At 30.3% G+C, this 23,674-nt stretch overlaps 4 protein-coding genes across 4 annotated transcripts; 3 read left to right on the top strand and 1 right to left on the bottom strand.

The window, feature by feature from the left end:
• Positions 1-1,397: 1,397 nt before the first annotated feature.
• LOC131853751 (glutamyl-tRNA(Gln) amidotransferase subunit B, mitochondrial) lies at positions 1,398-5,579 on the top strand. Its single transcript, XM_059204777.1, has 5 exons — positions 1,398-1,926; positions 2,423-2,599; positions 3,661-3,813; positions 4,161-4,333; positions 4,887-5,579. The coding sequence occupies exons 1-5, from the start codon at positions 1,519-1,521 to the stop codon at positions 5,545-5,547; spliced, it is 1,572 nt and encodes a 523-aa protein (XP_059060760.1). The 5' UTR covers positions 1,398-1,518; the 3' UTR covers positions 5,548-5,579.
• A 2,385-nt stretch (positions 5,580-7,964) lies between these two features.
• Positions 7,965-17,987, top strand: LOC131853838 (uncharacterized). The gene is made up of 4 exons (XM_059204893.1): positions 7,965-8,316; positions 8,673-8,799; positions 9,081-9,204; positions 17,852-17,987. Exons 1-4 carry the CDS (start codon positions 8,022-8,024, stop codon positions 17,912-17,914), a joined length of 609 nt encoding a protein of 202 aa, XP_059060876.1. The 5' UTR covers positions 7,965-8,021; the 3' UTR covers positions 17,915-17,987.
• Positions 9,518-12,191, bottom strand: LOC131853839 (allergen Tha p 1-like). Its single transcript, XM_059204894.1, has 4 exons — positions 12,128-12,191; positions 10,648-10,846; positions 9,808-9,934; positions 9,518-9,724 (listed from the first exon to the last, which is right to left on the bottom strand). Exons 2-4 carry the CDS (start codon positions 10,838-10,840, stop codon positions 9,604-9,606), a joined length of 441 nt encoding a protein of 146 aa, XP_059060877.1. The 5' UTR covers positions 10,841-10,846; positions 12,128-12,191; the 3' UTR covers positions 9,518-9,603.
• Positions 17,988-20,731: 2,744 nt separating the features above from the next.
• Positions 20,732-21,919, top strand: LOC131853845 (allergen Tha p 1-like). Its single transcript, XM_059204902.1, has 3 exons — positions 20,732-20,744; positions 21,057-21,250; positions 21,686-21,919. The coding sequence occupies exons 2-3, from the start codon at positions 21,058-21,060 to the stop codon at positions 21,868-21,870; spliced, it is 378 nt and encodes a 125-aa protein (XP_059060885.1). The 5' UTR covers positions 20,732-20,744; position 21,057; the 3' UTR covers positions 21,871-21,919.
• Positions 21,920-23,674: the final 1,755 nt, after the last annotated feature.

Genomic DNA, 23,674 nt, shown 5'->3' with positions numbered 1-23,674 from the left:
AATCGGTCCGGTTATAACGTTATGGCTTAATTGCATATTGAACCTTGTGATGTTTTGACTCGCAGTCGTAGTCGAGTCGTACCAGCAATAAGTCGCGAAGCTCTTACTTCGACCGTGCGTTGTTTACAAATCACGAACAACGGAACGCATTTTAATTCTTTTTTCAAAAAAAAGATCGCTAGAAATGTATTCGATCGCTGAAGCTACCTTGGCTTTTGTAGTTCTTTATCTTTTTTCTTTGTTGTTTGAAGTGGTAACGGGTTTGGTCGCGTAATTACTTTTTTAACAAGTATTTTCCAAAATGTGATATCTACTGTAAATGGTAATGCTAGTTATAAGTAGTTTATACATTAAGCAAGTTTTAGCCTTATTTAAGTGTTAGGTAATTCATTATTTTAAAATTGATTAAAAACATACCCATAATTAACTACAAATCCATACGTAACTACTCGTCAGGAAATTAAATATTACTTAAAACAAGGGTAAGTGACACTAAATTTAAATATAATTTTATAGTTGAATTAGCATTAAAGTGGTGGTTGGGTTTTCCTGGATATTTAAGAACTTGTAAATAGCCATATCATATTACGGTAACAGTATTTGGGTACACACAAATCGATATTTACGTTAGAATCTTAGTATACGAGTATATAACTATATAAATACCTGCTACTATATTGATATTAATTAATAAATATAGTGGCAGGTATTAGAGTGTACTGATTTGATGTATTGTATGTTGATTTGATGACAATAATTCAACTGCTAGAAAAATATAGTAACAAAAAAGCGTGAACGTAGTCTCATAAAATTACTACTGCTTTTTGTATTTCTTTCAGGATTTAATTTTATTATTATCCAACTACCTTATCAAATTGGTATATAGGTTATTTAATTTATAGTGAACAGTAGAATTACCTATTTCAACAAAAGTAAAAGTAAACATATTATAATCTACCACTCCCCATTTTAAGTAAATATCAAGAAAAAGATTGGAAGTTGTATGTGTAATATTGAATTGAATAGATAGACAACGGGAAAATTACTGGCGCCATCTATTGGGGCTATGTTATAACTAACATAACAGACTATATGTCTTTGTTGGTTTCACTTGGGTACAAAGTTCACTTGATTCAATTAGTTTAGCACTGTCATTTGATATATAAGTTAATTATTTGAGCGGATTTAAACAAAAGATCTAAAATACTAACGAAGTAATGAGTATTAATTTATAGAGAAAAAATAGATATATAATTTTTACATGTAAATTTTTTTTCGGGTTATTTTATACAATTTCAGTGAAGTATGTCAAGTAAAGGGTAATATTCAGTCTGTGCACTCATTATGTCTGTCAAAATAAGAATAAATCCTAGTCAGTATATAATCAGTCAGTCCATTCAAACTTCAAAAGTTTGAATTCGAATTATGTCATATCCACACATGAGAAGTATCCAAATAAACAAATGTATATTCTAAACTTCCATTATCTTTTATTTTAGTGCAATTTATTAAAAAAAAATGTGGTTATTTAAAATACACCGTGGTTTAAATAAAAAAGTCAAGCGAATTATTTGGTCGCGGTACTTTTCCATAACTACTAATAAAAAATGGGAAAGCGTTGTCGGTTTAGAAGTACATGCACAGCTCAATACTGAATCTAAGCTCTTCTCTGGTGCTGAAAATACATTTGGTGGGTTAGTGAATAATTGTGTTTCTTTATTCGACGCTTCTATACCCGGAACACTACCAGTGTTGAACAGAAAATGTGTGGAACTTGGTATTAAGACTGCTTTAGCACTGTCATGTCGCGTTAATGAAGTCTCCACTTTTGACAGAAAACATTATTTTTACGCGGATTTGCCTACAGGGTATCAGATAACACAACAAAGAGCGCCGCTGGCTAGCAATGGTGTTATTAATTTTCAGGTATTTTATTTAGTGACATCTATTATTTATTAGGAAGACGAAAAAACTTGTATTGATTACAATATAATTTTTTAATTGATTATAATGAAATGATGCGCCCGACTTCCACAGCAGCTTGTACTGGCTGGCACCAGGGTAGCATGATAAGATGAGTTTAAGATCAGATCAATTATCCCACCATGGCAACTTCACCAGGTTTTTGTTATAATGGTTTGTTAGAAACTTGTAACTAACTAATAACTTGACATGCTTATACATTGCTAGCTATGGAATTATTTGTCCATATTACTACCCTTCAGCCTCCTACTTACCACCTTAAATAATGATAAAAATCATGTATTTGAGTATAATTACAATTAATATTAAAGTATATAGTCCTAAAAAAGAACCATAAATCTTCAAATAGTATTATAATAAATTTATCTCAGGTTACATATATTACATTATCTAAATATGGCACAAATTACAATAATTTTTGAATTTGTATTGTCCACAGGTATTCACACCAGGAGTCCATAAAGAGCCATATAACAAGAGTTCAAAAATCAAACAAATTCAATTGGAGCAAGACAGTGGCAAATCTTTACATGATGATGAATTAAAACGAAGTCTGGTAGATTTAAATAGAGCCGGGGTGCCACTTATTGAGCTTGTTTTTGAGCCTGATTTGGAGGTAATGTATATCTTCTTTTCTTCCCTATGGCAATATATTTGTAAAATTTTTTGTTTTTACTATGTAAATGGATACAGCCTACCTAACAATATGTACTAAAATGAAATTTTATTTTATTTTATTAAACAACATATTTGTTTTTTATTAGCATTTAAACAATATTGAGTATATTAATATGGGAATATGATTACAAGATGACCAATCAGGGATCATCAGGTATATGGGAATATGTTGTAGTTTATTCATGTAATAAGAAAAAAGACTAGGTAAACAGAGAAAAATATATATTAATATATACTACTGACATAACAGAATAGAAAGAAGGAATTGAAGTATCAAACACAAGAATGTAATATAAAAGAACTATAAATTAAAATACAAATTTAGAATATAAGACATTTCTTCATTAGCCAGTTACAACAGTCAAATAAATTTCACAGTTTAGATTTCAAAGACATTAATTTTCCATTTTGATGAAAATTTTGTGTCCTACTGCACTTCATTGTTTGTATATACTACATACTTTATTACTCAGTACCTACTATTGAATTGAGTTTTATCCCATACTCGAGTTAACTATATTATATATTAAATACAATTTAAAAAGTAACAAATTTCTCCTTTCACACGGTGGATATGATCTTTGAAACTTCATAAAATGAGTAAATTAATTGTGATTTTCCACATGAGTCCACAGTTATATAAATAGCTTTATTTGCATTCATATTCTGAGACTGTTTATCTGTTTTTTTTCAAACATAGAAATATGTTTTAAATTTGACACGGTCATTATTTATACATATAATATAATTAGTAAATATGATGAAATCTCACATTCTATTTTATTGAGTTTGTGATATTTCAGTAGTGTTTCAACCACCATGATCATGTATAAACTCCTATATTTGCCCTTTGTTTGCCTCCTAAGTTTGAAACACTGCTGGTGATTTTTACTAATAAATTCTCAGACCTTAGAATATTTTATTATTCATAGTTATATTGATGACTTTATGAGAAGTAAAACAAGATTTGTATGTAATTTTGCTGTCTGATTTTTACAGGATGGCGAAGAGGCGGCCGCACTAGTGAAAGAGCTAATATTAATTGTACAACGGCTTGATGCCTGTACAGGTCGTATGGAAGAGGGCGCGTTACGAGTTGATGCCAATGTGTCACTGCGCCGCTATGGAGACCCTCTGTCAACACGGACTGAGGTACAATTCCTTATTAATAATACCTTACTTTACAACTTAATGACAGTATAAGGTGATAATTATTATAATTATGGTCACTGTTTTCATATGAGGGATGATAATATTAATATCACTCTCTATTTCTATATAGCAAATATTTCTATGTCATGTCCTGGTTTGAAAATCTTATTTTACTATTTTTGACACAATTATTAAAGTGTCTAAAATGTCCTACATGAATAACTTATTTTTGATTTAATATGATCATTTATATTCATTCATAATAATTCCCCTCAACTTCTAACAATGGCCAACTCATATTTGACTTTGTGTTTTGTGCTAATATATAATAATACATTCTATTACAGATTAAAAATATCGGATCAGTTCGTGGAGTGGCGGGCGCAATTCGACATGAGATCGATCGTCAACGAACAATACTTGAAAACGGTGGAACCATCTTGAACGAAACACGTTCTTGGGACGCCACAAATAAGATTACTGTGGCGATGCGAGATAAAGAAGTTGTGCAGGATTATAGGTGAGCACTATATAAGTAATATGATATCAAAAATATAGAATTCATTATATCTCAGAACAATTCACATAGTGCCGTCTAGTCCAAAGATAGCTTGAGCTTGTGTAGTGGTTACTGAGCAAACTGATAGAAATACTTAAATATTTACACACAATTTTTTGTAAATACATGACATATATAAAATAGTCTGGGTGAGACAGATAAAATAAGTTTTAAATAATACGATGTCAAATAGTCATCACTACAAATGTTTCTTTCGTGCGAGATACTGAGGAGGATCGAATACGCGACCTCCGAGGTGTAGGTTTTTTAATTTTTTGGCTGTTTTTTGAGATTTTAATAAATTACTAGAGGATAATGTTTGTCTATATCATGTCTATCTGTAACATTGTTATTCCTAAGATACGCCCATTTGAAGTGAAACAGATAGTTTTGGTTTGGTAACTGAGGTAGAGTTAGTAACTATAACTCAGTTACAATGCTGTATTAAGAATTCTGTAGTTTACTCTTAAATAGTTAATAGTATAATAATAACAGTTATGTATATATTTTTCAGGTATATGCCAGAGCCGAATCTCCCGCCGCTGCGAGTTAACTTGAAAACAAAGAGTGATACTCAGGATGTTATAAGTGTACCTTTAATACAAGATCAGATCCCAGAACTCCCTGAAGACACACGAAGATGTCTCATACAAGAATATCAAATAAGACCAGAGAGTGCTATACAGCTTGTTAATGAACCTATATTATTAAAATATTTCTTAGATATCACATCAAATAAAGAAAGAAATCCAACCAAAGTGGCCAATCTATTACTAAACGACTTTCTCACAGCCTTAAACCAAAATAAAGTTAATATTGAAGATTATCCAGTAACGTCACAACAACTTTTGGAACTTACTGATTTGCTGCTACAAAAAAAGATCAATCTGGATATTTGTAGACTGATTCTTGATGAGTTGGTCCAAAATCCAAATAACAATGTATCACCTTCAAAATTACTTAAAGAAAAAGGCTGGTCGTTGACAACAGATGAATCAGAATTAACTAAACTATGTATATCAGTTTTGGAAAATAATCCAAAATTAGTTAAACAGTATAAGGAAGGAAAAACGAAAATTTTCAAAGCATTATTGGGTATAGTAGCCAAGAGTTCTCAGAATAAGCTAGACATGGCTGCAGTGTCGAAAATCATGGAGGATCTGTTAAAAAAGTGAGAAATAATATTTAATAAATAGTGTTGACATGATTTATCGTTTTATTTTCATAATAGGTATAACTAGACATTGTCGAACTATAACTGTGTGGATCATAGATTATTAAAAAATATAAATAGGCGTCGTTTATATTACATGTGTATAGTTATATTGGAGTTCGATAGTGAAATTTTGCTAATTCAGTATTGCATCCTGGAAATTAATTTGTACATGTACAGAAATGTATCATATAATGAAATTTTGAATCACTCAATATTTCACTCTAAAACTTTAATAAAAGATTACAACAAAACATTACATGAAAAACGACTTTTTTTTATTTATGTGGTTAATTATTGGATCTCCTTTTAATACAGCGGTTGCGCTATGGGTGTACGCTCGCTAGTATTAGGCGTGAAACTCATTAATAATTTTGTTACATTTTTACTGGGCCGACGGCATGCAGCGCAATTATACTTAGTATAAAAGTACTACCAACCACCGCATCAGTCACTCAAAGTTGGTTTATATCTGATTTTTTAATTTGCTAATGATATATTGTATATGTGCTATAAACGTATTTGTTGTGGTTTCCTTACTTAAAAACGACTGTTAGAAAACCTTTGTGAAAAATATGTGTGTAAATGACCTTAAATTGAGAAAAAATAATTATAGAAAGTAAAATATTATTTATAATATTTCTTCTGAACTTTTGATCTACGAGTGCAACGCACACTTTGTTTTTAAATACATTACTAGAATAATAAATAAACTCGATTACGTGATTGAGAACGGTGACCGCCACCACTATCATGTAGTTCGTAAACATAAATATATGCTGACCCCGCGATTTCGTGATGAGAATTTATTTAGACATTTTTGTTTGTAAAACGACTATGAAAAACTGACACAAAATTTTGAGATAATTTTTACACAATATTTACCTAAACAATTTCAGATATTAGCAAAGTTTCTAAATAATTGTTTCGGGCTATTACGTTGACAAAGAACAACAACAACAGCATTTTTTTTTATTTTATCGACATTTCGATGTCTATATTGGAATGCATCATGGCAGGGGCGGAGTCTATGAGTCTACCTATTATTTTTTATCGGTGTTTCTTTCTACCGGGAGTCAGAAATATAAATCGATACACATTTTATTTTGCTATCGCTGAGATTTCAATACACAACTTTTTGTGCCAGTGTCTCTATAATATTTTTTCTTAAACATTTTGAGTATTATTACACAAATCCGTATGTCGCGTACGAGCAGCAACAAAACGCAACACAAAAGGAGCGTTCTGATTGGAGCGCACACCCATCCAATTTGAATTCTACACATAACGTACAGACTTTCAAAATCAATCGATCGACGCAACGTACATTTTGTTTACTCATTCTAATTTGTAATTTATAATAGTATCTTAAATAGTACCAATTAAATTCAAGAATATGAAGCGAAATGTATTATTTCTACAACCTTGTAATCTGTTGAAGCCATCAACACCTACCATCTATCATTCGAGCCGCATCATAACGTCCCACCGTATATAAACAATTTAAGTTTTATTTACTGACTTGAGTGAATCCCAACAGAGGCCACCCAGTGAGTCTACAAATGAAACTGATGGATGTATACAAGCTTTATTTGTAAACACATTTGTATGATATAAGTATAGTCTGTGTTTGACATAATGAAAAGTTATCGTAGTTTGGAAAATCAACAACAGATATGCCGCCAATGCGATTAGTATGCGCAAGAGTGCGTAACGAAGGTTGTTTGTTGATGTCACGCGCCCCGAATATCGTAAACAACAGGGGTGTCTAGTACTCGCTATTTTAAAAAGGCTAAATAGCTACTCCGATTACAGACAATTTGGTATTCGAAATGCGATTGATATTTTATTTGATACATACATACGCATATTATATTTACCTACAGAGTTTTTAATTTAAATGAGTAATTAGTTACTTACCTATCAGCGTTCCGTTTCCATTCTGATATCGCTTAGGGGGAAACACTCCTGTTATGTTATTAATTTTAACTCTGGATCCAATACATTAATTAACGAGTTTCAAATTACGATATGTACCATGTATGTATGTGTATGATTCAGGAGTTATGATGGTCTATAAAAAAAGAGGAAAATCAATGTGTTTATACCTAAATACACATAAATGTATAATATATAAGCACGTATTTAAAACAAATACCTACTTGTTTGAATTCTGTGATATATTTTAATTTAATGCTACAAAAAAAGCTCATGTTTATTATCTAATATATATATGTCTAAATATTGAGGGTGTGCGTATGTATAAATGATTGACAACCCTCATTTCATTCTTTCTTGGACGTAACAAATCTTTGAAATAATTAAACACGATGCACGCACAATTGCATCATAGTAGGACAAACAACAGGGCCATTGGATTCAACAATTTCAATTCAGATTCACTCTCAGAACAAACTGTGACCGCGGCCAACGACAATGTGGTTTACTTTTTTTATTTTAACGTCAATTTCTACCGTCGTCTTTACAGAGATTACAGTCCCTGGTATAGATAGAAGAATGGGCGATGGCATTGTAAGCAGGGGATATAAAGTTGTATATGGAGACGAAGATATATCAATAATTAACGAAATAGTTACTGATATGGAAAAGTCTGATAATTTGAAGAGTAAAGTGGATGTAAATGAATCTTTACCTCCCTTACCGGCTGAAGACGTCAAATGCCTGATGTCCGTTGATCGATATTGTTCCAAAGATATGGGAGTAATAAAAGGTGAAGTATCAAGTATTTTTTTTATAGATATAATAAAAATTTAACTGGACGCTGTCTGTGCATGGAAGATATATTTGAAAAATGATTATTGGTGACTTTAGCAACGTATTAGAAACAAAAACAAATACTTTTACATTTTTAGTCTGTTTGTTTGTTTACGCTAATATCTAAAATGACTTAAAATGATTTTGGTATGGTTTCACTAATTGTATTGCAATTAACTTCCCTTTATATTTTGTTTGTTGAGTTCATTTTGAATGAAAGTCGCGAGTTCAGCGGGTAACTAAGTAAACTAAGACAAAAAATGTGTGCATAGATACAACTTTAATAATATTGTTTTGTGTCTCAAAATTTAGGAGTCCTTGTTCAAGCCATTAGAGAAGATTGCAAGAAATGTACAACAGAACAAAAAGAACAGGCTGGGAAGGTGATTGCATCAATGATGGCTCATGATCCGGTGGCTTGGAAACTATTTCTCACCAGGTACGACGGTTTGAAGAAGGTACAAAGGATACTGGGATAATGATTTTGTAGAAATAAGTAACTATGCTGAAATTTGAAATTATTATTAAAGAGATGATAGATTATGGAGAATTTTAATTAAAGAACCTGCAATAGAAATATTGATAATTGAAGAGGAATATAGGCGATGAGATTTCAGATTGAAAAATTTGCATAATACATTTTGGCGTAGAAGTTAACGAGGTTTCTTGTTGCAAAATTTGTAGATCCATTTTGAATGAATAAATATTTCTGTTTTGTAGGTGTGCTGTGCAAAATAAACCTGAAAAGGAATTTTCGAAACAGGAAACTGTAGATTATAAGCCCGTCGGCTATCCAGAAGAAATAGTCTCATCTAAAAATAGATACACTATTCCAGGTGTTAAAGTAAGGGTTAAAAGATATATAGCTGAAAAAATGTCGTAAAACATCTTTTCCCATTTATATATACTATTGTTTCAATACATAATGTTTAAGTTATTGAAGAAAAATCAGACATATAGTACCTAATAGTAGATTTCCAGATTCATTTAAAAATTTTCGTCACATTCACTTGGTATAATGTGCCGATTTATGTGCATTACTATGTGAAAACATACTAAGAGAAACAAGAAATCGTATCTAAATCTAGATAACTATAAAATTTATTTCAGATTTTATCTAAAACTAAATACAAGTAGATAATTAGTAGATAGCACATTAAGTATTTTATAAAAATCGGTCACATTCAACAGTCAATGTTGCCGCAGTTTTAGTTTCATGTTCTGATGAGATATCTTCTTATTGTTAATTATCATCTGAAATAGCATTTTTAATTTCTGTACCATTATCATCGTTGTTATTTACATCTTTAACTGACTGTTTTTTCTCCAAGTACTTTCTTTTGTAACTGCCATCTGAGTTATATCTGTAATTACAAAAATATAATTTGTAATGAGTAGTTATGATACAGTGAAATATTTATGAGTGATTTTTATAATAGGTACTTACTGCTTCTCTAATTTAATCCAATCATTAGGTCGGTGGTCTATAAGGTATCCCATTACTTGATCTGCTCCTTCTCGCTGTCTGTTTGTGCACTTTTTACAATCATTTTTTATGGCGTCTGGAAGATTATCTGCAAGCAAAAGAATGCAATTTTGACTATTGTTCTTTAGTAATGGATTGGACTGTTTATTATCGTATGAGTACTCGATCTGGCACAAACACACAGATTATACCACCATATTTAACAATATCTATGTAGGTACTATGTCTTCACTGTGGTAGACTTTGTAAAAAGTCGTCTGCGTAGGAACCTCAGTTTCACCTATTTCAGCCGCCAAGCAGCTTGGTTCGTAAGTTGTGTTTGGTCGAAGCTCGAAATAAGGCAGTGAAATTAGATGATAATAAGTGTGACATTTTGTCTTCTGGAATGGCAACGTATTGTAAAAAATGTTATTCGTCTAGGTCTTACGTGGCACACGTTATTAATATGTTGTCCGTAGTGCTATTCATGTAAATAGATGATGGTTACCATTATAACCGTGGTAACCGTGGCCCGTTAGCTTCATTGCCAATTCAATTACCTATAAATATATCGTCATTAAATTAAGTTTTATTATTTAAAACTAGCTGTACCCGCGACTTCGTCCGTGTAAAATAGTGACCTTGACCAAATAATGAGCAAAATATTTAGTACCTATAAATATATCGTCATTAAATTAAGTTTTATTATTTAAAATTTCGTACCTATTAGTCGTTTCGTAATTTTTAATCTTAGGTTAAAATAACTCTAGATTTAGCTGTAAATATCTAATAAAACAAGACAGGTATTAAATTAGCACTTACTTTTCAATTCCTTTGCATCGGGAGTGCAAGGTCCTTGTTCCAGTAAACATTTAACGTAACCGTTCAGGAGACGTTCGTTTGATAGAATTTCATCCAAATTTACACCGTCGTACTTATTAGTATATTTTAAGTCTTCACAGAAATATCCATTTGTTAAATATACAAATGTAAGAGGCACGAGAAAAATCTTCATAGTAATCTGATAAAAACACAATTTATTATCTAATTTTTAGAATCATAAATATACCAAAGGTAACTTTTAATGTTAACATATACATTGTAAGTACAACATTGCTCTTAACATAATGGGAGGCATTTCGTAGTCAGTAAACATTATTTAATCGGGGGAAAGAGAATGTTTGTAATGTTAAGTAATTACTCCATTGCTATCTATGTACTAATTCAGGTTGACCACCATGTGGTTCCTTCACCGCAGTCAGTCAGAAATATAAATTAACGCCACAACATCGCGACAACCTGAATTCTACAGGCTACATTATCCTTGATGAACATAGGTATAAGAAATTTATCAACACCGTATTCGTATGAAAATTTGATAAGGCATAAGGATAACTATCCAACGTGTGAAAAAAATACAAAAAAAAACGTATTATGTGGCACTCGTTATGGAAATTATTGAGAATTGAAATAGAACAAAGGGATTAACTACTGTTTTTTTATAGAGGACATCAATATCGAAGGGTCTATTAATTATTGTGCGTGTGTCTTATAAAATATATTTTTATTAAATCCTCGTGCGAAGTCGGAGCGGGCCGCTAATCTATACATATAAATAAAATTGGACTGTCTGTTTCTAATATTGAAATAACCGTTTTTATTACATGCATATGAATACAAATACGGTACATACCACAAAATACATTTTTTTACAATTTTTGTCTGTCTATCTATCTGTTTGTTCCGGCTAATCTCTAAAATGGCTCGACCTAATTTGACGGAACTTTTATTGGCAGGTAGCTGATGTAATACGGAGTAACTAAGCTACTTTTATTTTAGAAAAATAAAGTTAAATTCCACTCGGATGACGTCGCCGGTACAGCTAGTACAATATAAGTGTAGTAGAGTAAAATATGCATTCCTTTACGATAAGAGCAATGTTGCGTTTATACAATTAAGAGGACATATTTCGATAGGTACCTAGTATCTTTTCATTGCTTTGAACGACATCAGGTAGCCAAGTGTGGTAAATTAAGAGGGCACCGCGTGAAGGTCCATCTCATATTGTACTTTGCTAGCAATAAGATTGCGGGGTTGTTAGAAATTGTAATGGACGCACGCAGAGAGTTCAATAAAAATTTAGCTCAATAAAGCTCGGAATACACAAATATAATTTTATTGTATTTAATATTGATCGTTGTTGTTAGACCCTCTGTAGGTAGTTAATGTTATAAAATATAATAAATATAAAGTCCGGAAAATATTCGTAAAATAAAAGTAGTAAGTAGGTTTGCGAACATACCTTTTTGAAGTCCGTTGAAAAATATAAAAAAAATACAATGAAACTTAGTGAAGTTATAAACAAATATAATAAATTTACTTGACAATCGCAGGTACAGTAGAACTAGTAAATGCAATACGAAGCGAATAACTGAATGAATTGCGTTCCTTTATATGAACTCATGTTGAAGTACCTACGTACAATATCTAACGATTTAGTGACTATCATCTTAAATCGTATAATCAGTAATCATATATAATTTCCTATAATGTAGTAATTTCTATTTGAAATAATGATTTCCTAGTTTTACTCACTTAGTTCGCTTGCCCATGTCTAAATATGAGTAGACAGTCACTCTGCTATCACACATGCTGACTGTAGGTTTAGGTATTTATAAAGGTTATATCTTGAGTACATTTCATAATAGCATAGCTATATATATATATAAACTCTTCACAGTGTAAAAAAAATTTTGTCGAATTATCAATCAAAAAGATCTTCAGTTTTAAAGTTGGTTTATATTATCGACTTGCTGCAGAAAACCCATAAAATGCTACTGAGATGTAGATTTTATTGATCCGGACAAATAGCAAGCTGTCACTAACACCACAAGAAAAGATATTGTCATATTTAAACAGGAATAAAATATATTGTCTTCAAAAATATATTGCGCTCTGTTCAGGACGTTTTACGTCACGGTATTTTTTTGTGGAGGATGGTTCGTAATTTTTTGTGATTTTTTTCAACTTAAACTACACCAGTAGTGGAAACTGATAGGGCGATGATGAAGTAAAGTCTATTAGTACATTGTGGCTTTACTCGTATTAGGAATTCACTATGATAATTTTTACCTCTGTATCTTATACCACAGATAACATAATATTACATACTTATACTAATTATGTTTTATTTTAGTTTATATTTAGGTCAAGATTTTTTTGTGATAGGACTAAGAAAGTGTTTTTCAATCATTAATTTATAGTTTGAAGGCGACCACTTGGATGCTGTGGTTGTTTGCAATCGGGACACTTATCCCTATTATTAACGCTCCATGTAGAATACTATCATAACATTATCCGGGTATCTGTATATTATCTACATAATATAAAATTTTGTAACAATATAAAGCTACGCGTTCAAAGGTTAAACTGTAAAGAGTTGTTATTCTTTATAGGTACGTAAATACAATACTAAGAATTACAATTTGTGTGATTCATAGGCAAGCAAGAGGTTTTAATGACGCACTCAGAACTGGTTTTGTAATAAAGACTCGTTGGTAAGAAGATCCTGGATATTTCAGTTTTCATTGGTTACTTCGAATTTTTACTTTACCTGTTCTAGATAAAAATTAACAGATTGTTAATTTTAATCTTGAAGAAACTTCCTATATTATCTATTTTTAGGGTACTGCCTTACCACTGTAACCTCATACAGTGTAATCAGAGGTATTGTAAACTGCGGACAACATTGTGAACGCAACACGACATCCTTGGGAACTTGCGTGTTAACAAAGAATAAGATATTTTGCGAATAATAAATTCAAATACGTATATATATAATAACCTTTTATAGATTCCTTTATTTTTTCAACTATGTACTCAAACACAGTTAACTGTAGTAACAGTTGACTATAGCTGGCCGTTACAGCTTCATACGTATGTGACGTCAATCCCTGTGACTGAACTGCTGTTCTGTTCTATACCTTTATACTAAATGAAAAGAGGTCTTATTTTTAATAAGTTGAATCACAAATTAAGTATCTAATGAAAATTTTTGCAATCTTTGTGAGGTGACATATGTCTTCGTTTTTTTAAAAATTGCTGCTGCAAAAGTTTAGTGTTCAGTACCCTTACAGTAACAAGTAGTATGTACATTTGTAGCTGATATTTAAAAAACAATAAATGTTAGTGGAAATGTCAAATAAGAGATTCGGCGAAAGCTACGAGATAAAGTTTCAGTTCAGTTATTAATTAAGTCATTTCTTGAATAATATTTCAATTAAAATTATTTAGTAGTGATTTTAAACATTATTCAGATTTACGATTCAAAATAATGACGTCTAGTTCCTATCCGGTTGTCTTATTGCAGTGTAAATTAAGTTATTTTCCGTAGCTGGAATTTCCTGATAGAATTTATACATTGTTGTTTCTCGGTTATTGCATGTGTAACGATTGATGATAACAAAATAGCTAATACCTATAAGTACTCTAATAATTTAAATATTATTGGAGAAACAAATTAATTTATACCTACAGTAAAAATACTTTTATCGATGCATACTCTATTTTTTTTTATATAATTGTAATGGTAACCTACTGGTGGTAAGCCGTAACCATCGCCTATATACATGAACAGCACTGTTCATATGTCACACCAGTGATTCATGCGCTGCCATTCCAGAACACTAAGATGCCTTTTATCCTGTAATTTTAGTTTTGAACTAAGTAAAAAAAGCAGTTGATACCAATACTACAGATATGACAATGGTAATATCACACTATTACTTAACGATAATTTATTGGACTCTAATGTACATAAAAAAGCAAAACCTAAAAATGTTTTTCACATGTATTTTTGCATACATTAATTGTGATTAGAATAGCCATGTTGATGGTAGCAATATTATGAGGTAGTGCCTTGTGTGATGTCAGTAGGTGACAATTACGTGGAATTGATACTTGTTGTTTAACCTCACGACTGCGCTATAGTTATAGGAATAATAAATAGTAACTTGTTTTCTTTAACTATACAATATACTATGTAGTCAGAATATGTAGTCAAGTTATTGAAGCTGCTGCGATCTGTTTAGGTACTTAGATACTTTGAAAAATCGTAAGTTTGTATTTGATCGACATCAAATTAATTTGTATGTCAATTTAAAAAAACAAACGAAATTATTCTGAGTGACAGCGCCGGATTCGCCTGTGTTACGTTGAATTCAAATACATCCAGCATAATTTCGCTATCCCAAGGGTTGAGCTCATCTTGACTTCTATATTCTAATAATGTCCTTGCCTGGAATAATAAGAAGCTATTTAATTTTTCAGAAATCTTAGCAAAATGGATTTCTTCAGAAAATTGATTACAAGATAAAAGAACGCCATTGTTTAGATAATTATTGTACTTTTATATATTTAATTCAAAAGAAAGAAATCAGATCGCTTAGCTCATCAAGACGAATACTCCAAGAATTTAAGTTAGATTACATAGCAAAGGAAAATATACTCCCAAGTCCCTCTCTATTATACATAAATATATTTGATGTTGAAGTCAATACTAATTCAATAGAGTCAGATTTATTTTTATGTAGATATTACATCGATTTTTTACTCGTCAGTAGCATAAATATAGTCGATGATGATGTGAGAGTATGTTCTTCAATTATCACTTAGTATAAAGCGTACCTATATGGCAGATGTTGTAAACATAGACGGATAAAATTTTTAGTGTATTATAATATAAATCAAATTCGTATAGGCATTAGTTATTCGTTACATGTTCCCATGTCTAGAATAAACAACATAATTCTAAAGGATTTTGATATTTATGGTAGGTATGTTTAAAATCTAATGTGATTGCAGTTAAAAATGAGTTAAAAATATCTAATTACACATTTTTCAATGTTACATAAAAAGTGAACAAAAGTTACAAAATGTATAGTAATATAGAATAATCTAGATTATTTTCCTTCCTGCTTTATTCTCATCATTACAAATTTAAATTAAATGAAAAATTGATATAGACATTTCAATGGGCATACTTTAATGTTCAGTACAATGTTTTTAAATATTGCATCTATAAATACCCGAGTATTTAGAATATCATATATATATATATAGTTATGTTCATATTGTCTTATAATAAGTATATACATATTAGGTGTCTAAATAAGAGACAATTAATTACAATAATTTTAATTCCTCTTGCGATCTCAACTATGTCTATTGTATTTCGTTAAAATTTTTAAATTAAAATAAATCAATTTTATACCTTGATATTATATCGCAGGTTTGGTGTACTAACGTACTTATACCTATGTATAATGATAACTACCCAGTTATCAATTAATTTAACCGCAATAACAATTAACATAACGAGCTTGGAAAATAAAATACCTACCTATGGAAAAATTACTATCATTTTGCATATTACATAGCCATGTTGTATTGTATTTAAAAGTTTAATTAAGAAGTCATTTGCGATTAATCATTAGAGTGCTAAGTGACAATACTACGGAATGCAACAGTAGTTTATAACAAATTTATAAATACCTAAAATATTTTTCTTTCTAATCTAGCCATAATAAGATGGTAGGTAAGTAATGTTTAAAGTTTCTGAGAATTTGCAGACTCAGTTAGAGTACGTGATACTTTATTGAAAAAGTAGTTATATCTCTCTAATTTAAATCATAATAAGATTATCAATTTCTAAAAACCTTATCCTTCTATGTCATACACGGATAAAACTCTCCTCATAAAAGATTTATTGATGGATTTAGACTATACAAGCAAATATAATAAAGAAATAGAGTATGAACTTTATTAAGAATTTCATTTTTCTTGAACTTCAAATATTCAACTTTTTCGACGTTTTTGGGTCAAATTAATATCATTCAACTGCTTAAGATCATAATAAGAATAATATACATATAACTATATGTACTTGAGTAAGTTTTAAGATTTTCTTTGTCATTTCATATTGTTTACAGCGCTAAATATTTTAAATACATCGAAAGAATCACACATCTATAGGAGCTGTTTAAAAGAACCTTAAAAGTTATCATATTATCAAGCTATCCTAATATAGACATATCTCAATTTGCTATGACATAAATTTTATTGATAACAATAACCAATAACATAAAATTTATGGTCAACGCCAATATACCCATTTAGAATAATTAGGTGAAAGAGTAAGATATGGACTATACCTAATTACACTTACAAATGACAGTGACGAATATTTCCTCGAAAATTAGTTTAGAACTAGTTTTCGATATGTCCACAATGGATATTTCTGTATAAAAAGTCGTCGACGACTGATCACTTAATTGTACGGACACATTACTGTGACAGATAACAACCAAGTACAGTTTAGTGCTGACATATTCATAAATCAAGGTAAGTCGGGCGGAGTTCTCGCAAGATTCTATTCTGCTGTATAGTGAGTGACTCATAGTAAACTATACTTCTTAATAGAAAATTATATTTTATTTATACCAACTCAAATTAATCATATAAATATATAATAATACCAAATATATATATTTACATTTTCGAAATATTTTGTATTGATAGTATTTTGTTAAATCGTTCAGTCTTTCAAATCTCACTAACTAATAAGAAAAAATATTAAGTAATTAAAACTAAGAAATAAATGCAATGTACAATATAGTGTATAGTCGTTGTTAAACAAAATTTAAAAAAGTTTACATATGATATAGTATTGAATATTAAACACAAAAAACAAATAGATTTATTGATTGATCTGTGCATTGCATACAATTTCGTACATAAATTTGTATTTTGTTATAAGTATAATAAATAATAATTATATTATCTGTGGAATATAGGTTACAATTATCTAGTTTTTAATTATTATTGTTCTAGAGTCAATTTATGCGTGACATTTATCCGGATATCCTGACTATCGTATATGTATCTGATCTACAAGTACCATACAAAGTAGTTACATATAACTATTACTATTTTTATTTGTTTTAAATTATATTTTAATCTATTACAGAATGAAGACCTTCGTTCTCTGTCTATTTGCTCTTGTAGCCGTTGCTGTTGGTCGTCCAAATAACCAATACACAGATAGATATGACAATATTGATTTGAACGAAATTTTAGGAAATCGCCGTATTCTTACGCCTTATATTCTCTGTGTACTTGGAGAAGGACGGTGTACTGCAGACGGCAAGGAATTGAGATGTAAGTTAATTTAAATATTTCTATAATATTGTAAAAATATATATTCAACAACAAGCCCTATGAATAGATGAAACAAATTTATTTCAATCAAATCCATATGAAACCTCTAATTGAAAGAGTAAACACTGCCAACCTATACAATTTTCCTCAAAAGAGATTTATAGTTTATAGTTTTAGTTTAAACAATTCGTAGTTTTACATATTCATCTTTGAGAAAAATGTTTAATTTCGTGATTAACACCGATAATAAGGTATAGAGGTTTTGGAATTCATTGACCATATGAGTATAAAATATTCCAATAGGTAGTAAGTATATTGTGTGGTATAATATAATATAAATATTCGCCATTAATGTATTTGTATATACTTGTAGCTCACATTAAGGAGGCTTTAGAAAATGAATGCGCCAAGTGTACGGAACCTCAACGCAAGGGGTCTCGTCGTGTCATCGCTCACTTGATCAACCATGAACCGGAATATTGGAACAGACTGACAGCGAAGTACGATCCCTCTGGCAAATACACCAAGAAGTACGAACAAGAATATAGGGCTGTGCAGGGTTGATTCTTTTGTAAAGAAAAAAGTATTGTATCTGGTTACTGTTATGTAATATACTCTTGTCTGTGGTACTACTGATAACTTATTACATGTAGATAAATATAAATAAAATAATTTTATCTTTTTATTTTTGTAATTTTATTTATAACATATCTGTAAATTAGCAATTGTGCTATACAAATGATTTACAATAATGATTTACATACCTAGAGTAAGGTATGTAAATCATCTAAAAGATTGATACGTTCGTGACATTTTAGACCCCATGTAGTCCATAATTTTGTACTTACCAGCAGGTGAGCCGTCAGCTTGCTTGCTATTCCTATAAATACATACTTAGGAGTATATCTTACTATTATATCCCGGAAGTTTGTGAGAGTGGATGGATGGATGTTTGTTACTTTTTCACGCAGAACTATACTGAATAGATTTTAATAAAACTATACAATAATATAGCTTATACATGATGACATATATGCTATAAATTTCAAGCAGGTAAAACCGTAAGTACAATTAGTATACCTTTAAAATCAGGAAATTTTTGCAATAGTATTTAATTATATAATATATACTATTGCAAAAACCTACGCCCTACAAATAAGGCGTAGGTTGTAGCTAAAATGTTTAAATACCTTCTCAATATAGCAATATTTATTTTAACTATCTGTCATTTTATACATCTAAATCACATTATAGATGATAAGTAATTTACTATAAAAAAAAATGTATAACAAATCACGTGAAAATAAAGGGGTAAGACTAGAAATTGCTTACTTCTTGTAACTACTTCTTCTACAGCACTTAATTACTACATACAACTAATGTGACAACACAATGTGTATACATTTATTATAAAATTAAAACAATTTTTTGCCTGTATATTATGTCAGTATGTAAAGAGCGTGTTATTTTTTAATAATGTTACGTAACTTGTGCATAGATACACGTATCTTTTGTAAACAGCTTGAAGGCTGTTAATATGACTGTTTAATACTTATTATATTATATACTAATAAAATCAATAAAGTTCTTTCGTTGACTCTACTATCCACATCCCTACTAAATCGTCACTTTCCAATCCAGTTTCTTGTAGACTAAAATAATGAGATAACTAGATTTTAATTGAAATATTTATTTATTAATTGTCGCAATATTTAGAAATGATTAGAGGTGTTTAATGTAAAAATCACACTAAAATTTATTTATCGTTCTTTAATTTCTGAAATGGTCTAGATTAAATGATAACAAGTAATTGCGTGTCGTGCCAGTGTCACTTAGTTAAAATTATTTTAGAAACAATCCATTGTTAATACGTTGTATTATTTTGGAGACGTGGCAATAAAATAACGTAAAAGAATCAACACACATTACTATGAATCCTGTGTTGGCTAGTAAAACCTATCGATATTAATATTATCTTCAAAATCGCCACTGGCAAACTAGTGCGATACATACACACATAATATAAATAAGTTGGTTTAGTAAGGACTCGATGGTCTAGCGATTTAGCACACCAATTTACTTCCAATGGTCGCGGGATCGATTGCTCGCACCGCACAAACATTTATACGAGTATGATTATTTGTACATACAGCCAGTACTAGTCATATAACACTAATACATGAAAGCAAAATATTGACTGTATCGTTGTAGTTACTTGCTAACATAATAATTATTGAAGCATTGCGCATTATGAAGGATCACTAAAACGTCGGTTGAAAATCAATCATATCTTATTATATATATAAATATATATATTATTATAAATGTTTTATATTCGATGAACTTTACAGTAATATAGCTTATACATCATGAAATAACACATAGGGTATAAATTTCATGCAGGTGAATCCGCAGGCATAGCTATTGAGTTATAATGGTCTGAACAGACCATTCCCTTCAAGCAGTCCCAATTCACGAGTATAATGGATACATTGTTATGTTTATCCTGTCATATAACTAAGGCGTACATAGCAAATCACAGACTATGCGGGCAAAGGTGAGGGACAAGCGCTAGTTTATTATATGTCATACGTAGGTAACATTTTTTACTTCTACAGTGTCAAAGTTGCTTACGATCGCATATAAAAGAGATGAATGTGCTCAAATAATGTTTAGTTCCAAGATTCAGCAAATAGTATCAGGTACTTAGTTATTAATATTTTAATACGTGATTTTATACTAGTGTTTGCAGAATAGTATATTTTATTCTTTAGTCATATATAAGCTTCAATATATTATGGCTTCCATTATTACCTTGGGGAACAGTCGTGAATATATTACAGATACGTATTTATCAAAATTAAGTCCGTATAAAGTGTTTGAAGTACAGTGTGAGCTCTATTTCACACTACTCATATAAAGACGAATTTTAGTTTGAATTCTTTATTTTCATTACTGCGGTATCTTTACTACGTAAATTTGTAAATTAATTTAATTTCACTGTGATTTTTCAGAATGAGGACTTTAATCTTAGTTTGTTTGGCAAGCTTAATGGCTGTAGCCATGGCCCGTCCTCGAGATACTTACACTGATCGTTTCGACAACATTAATTTGGAAGAAATTCTTGAGAATAGACGTCTTCTAGTGCCTTACATCAAATGTATTCTTGACCAAGGAAAATGCTCTCCTGAAGGAAAGGAACTTAAATGTAAGTAATAAAATTTAAAATAAAATTTAAGGCTCTAAGTATATACACAAAAATTTGAATAAGTTTTTTTTATTTAGTGCCTGGCAAAAATTACGTTTAAATTCAAAAGAATTTGTATATATAGATACTGATCTTTAATTTCTTTCGAATATAATTTTTTGAGAAAACAGTCGTGAAATAAAAATCTAATCATTATTTATTAAATATTCGTTACTTTTATTTCAAACAAGTTTTTTAAAATTACAATTAATTCTTTGATCAATATAATGATAATAAATTTAATTTAAATGTGTTACACTCATATTGTGTAGACGTCAATAGATTGCGTTATTATTTTGTAATAAACAGTGGAACTTTCATAACAAAAACTGGTTATTTCTTATATATTTTATACATATTATTTATTTACATAAATTATTAATTAATTTTTAACAGCGCATATAAAAGAGGCTTTATCAAACGACTGCGCCAAATGTACAGACAAGCAGAAAAGTGGCACGAAAAAAGTTCTCACACATATTATTAATAATGAAAAAGACTACTGGAATGAACTCAAAGCCAAATACGATCCGGAAGATAACTTTTCAAGTAAATATGAGAAAGAATACACTGCAGCATAATGACTTGGCCTCGGTATAAAAAGATATGAAACAGTGCAAAATGGTTACAAATAGTGAGAATGTAATAAATATTTATTAATAAAAGTAAAATAAATTAGTTTCTTTGTTTTATTTTAGGTTTGATCATTTTCTGAATAAATTACCGATAGATCTAGTAACTAAACAAATCATCCTGTACAATTCATACAGGTCCACCAATAACATCACAAACTAAGTAGAATTTGCACTATGATAACAAAAATAAGGTGAGTTAGTACCGCTATTTCAACGAGGACGTCGAAATAAAGAAACGTACATTTATCTACCGAGGTAGACTGTAAAAAGTCGTCTGCCTGGGTACTTTATTTTAGCTGCTAAGCGGCTTCCTTTGCAAACTGTGTTTCAATGATAAGGCGAGATAGGCAGATAAATTACTTGGTAAGAGGTAAAGCACCCAAATCCTCCATTCGTCCTGCAGAACAATACCTATTCATACAGAATGCTCTACCACCATATTTATACTACGACGTTGGCAAACATATTTTTCATCACAACGTTGACAGTTAACAAGACCTGTATGTAAGTAAGTATAAGTATGTAATCTATAACGGAATATTCCTATCATAAAAAAATGTGGACATTGCAAAGAAATTAATAAGCTGATATACATCGTCATATTTAGTGATTTAGTGTAGAAGAGAAGAACACTTTTCACCATTCTGATTAAAGGTCTTCGTTTGTCGAAATATCATGAGCTCGTTACTCTCAACCTTTTTTGGTGTTTATTGTACAATTATAAACAACCAATAAAAAAGTTTAAAACGGTGTCTACAATTTGGAATAAAAAGAGCAGAACAAAATCAGGATGATTAACACGTTGTGTATGTACATTAAGAAACTGCTGCTTTTGAACCGTTGTTTTAATAATTTAGGCTAAAAATATAACAATAACATCAATATATTGTTGTCATATCTCTTGTTTTTTTCTCGTCCAATTAGGCAGTACCAATAGATTGTGATGTAAACTTTAACGGATCTCTCTGCTCGTTTATAAAGTATTTTTTATTCACTGTAGTATTTATAGTTTCATTAACATTTTTAATGCAAGTTGTATATTTTTAAACTAATCTATATACAGGGTTAGTCTTAAAGGTCAAAAGCCAGTGACGTTATATATGAAATTTTATAGTAATCATTATTTTTTGTTTGTAATAGATAACTGTCAGTAAACCAGTAAACGTTGTTTTTTCGTATAAGTTAAAGTACTAATATCACTATAAATAAGTAGGAGTTCCTGACAGAAGGGTGGAAATTTAGGGTTGTGTGTATTTTTAATGCCACATTATAAAAAAAAAAAACCACAAAAACATTTTAGGAGTGGACAACCCTTATCTAACTGATAAGGGGTATGAAAAATAGAGTACCCTATTCTTAGACCTACTTAATATGCATATAAAATTTAATTATAATCGGTCCAGCCGATTCGGAGGAGTGACAGTGACACTTACATTGTGACAAGATAATTTTATATATAACTAGCTACTCGCCCCGACTTCTCACGGGTGTACATGAATTATATATATAAACCTCCTTCTTGAAACACTGTATTTATTAAAAAGTAGTTTTAAAGATTTAAGCATACATAGGGACAGACAGCGACAGCGACTTTCTTTTATGCATGTAATGATAATGAGGATTATAAAAAAATATAATTTTAATTGTGTACATTTCAAGCGTAAAGCGCATTGGTATACAGCTAGCATATTATACATAACGAATTACCACCTGGTTTTCTTAAAGTACCTATTATAACCATCAGGTTCAT

Source organism: Achroia grisella, unplaced genomic scaffold (genome assembly GCF_030625045.1).
Source record: "Achroia grisella isolate CSIRO2021 unplaced genomic scaffold, CSIRO_AGI_Agris_v1 utg906, whole genome shotgun sequence".
NCBI lineage: Eukaryota > Metazoa > Arthropoda > Insecta > Lepidoptera > Pyralidae > Achroia > Achroia grisella.
This window is presented reverse-complemented; position numbering and strand designations above follow the sequence as displayed.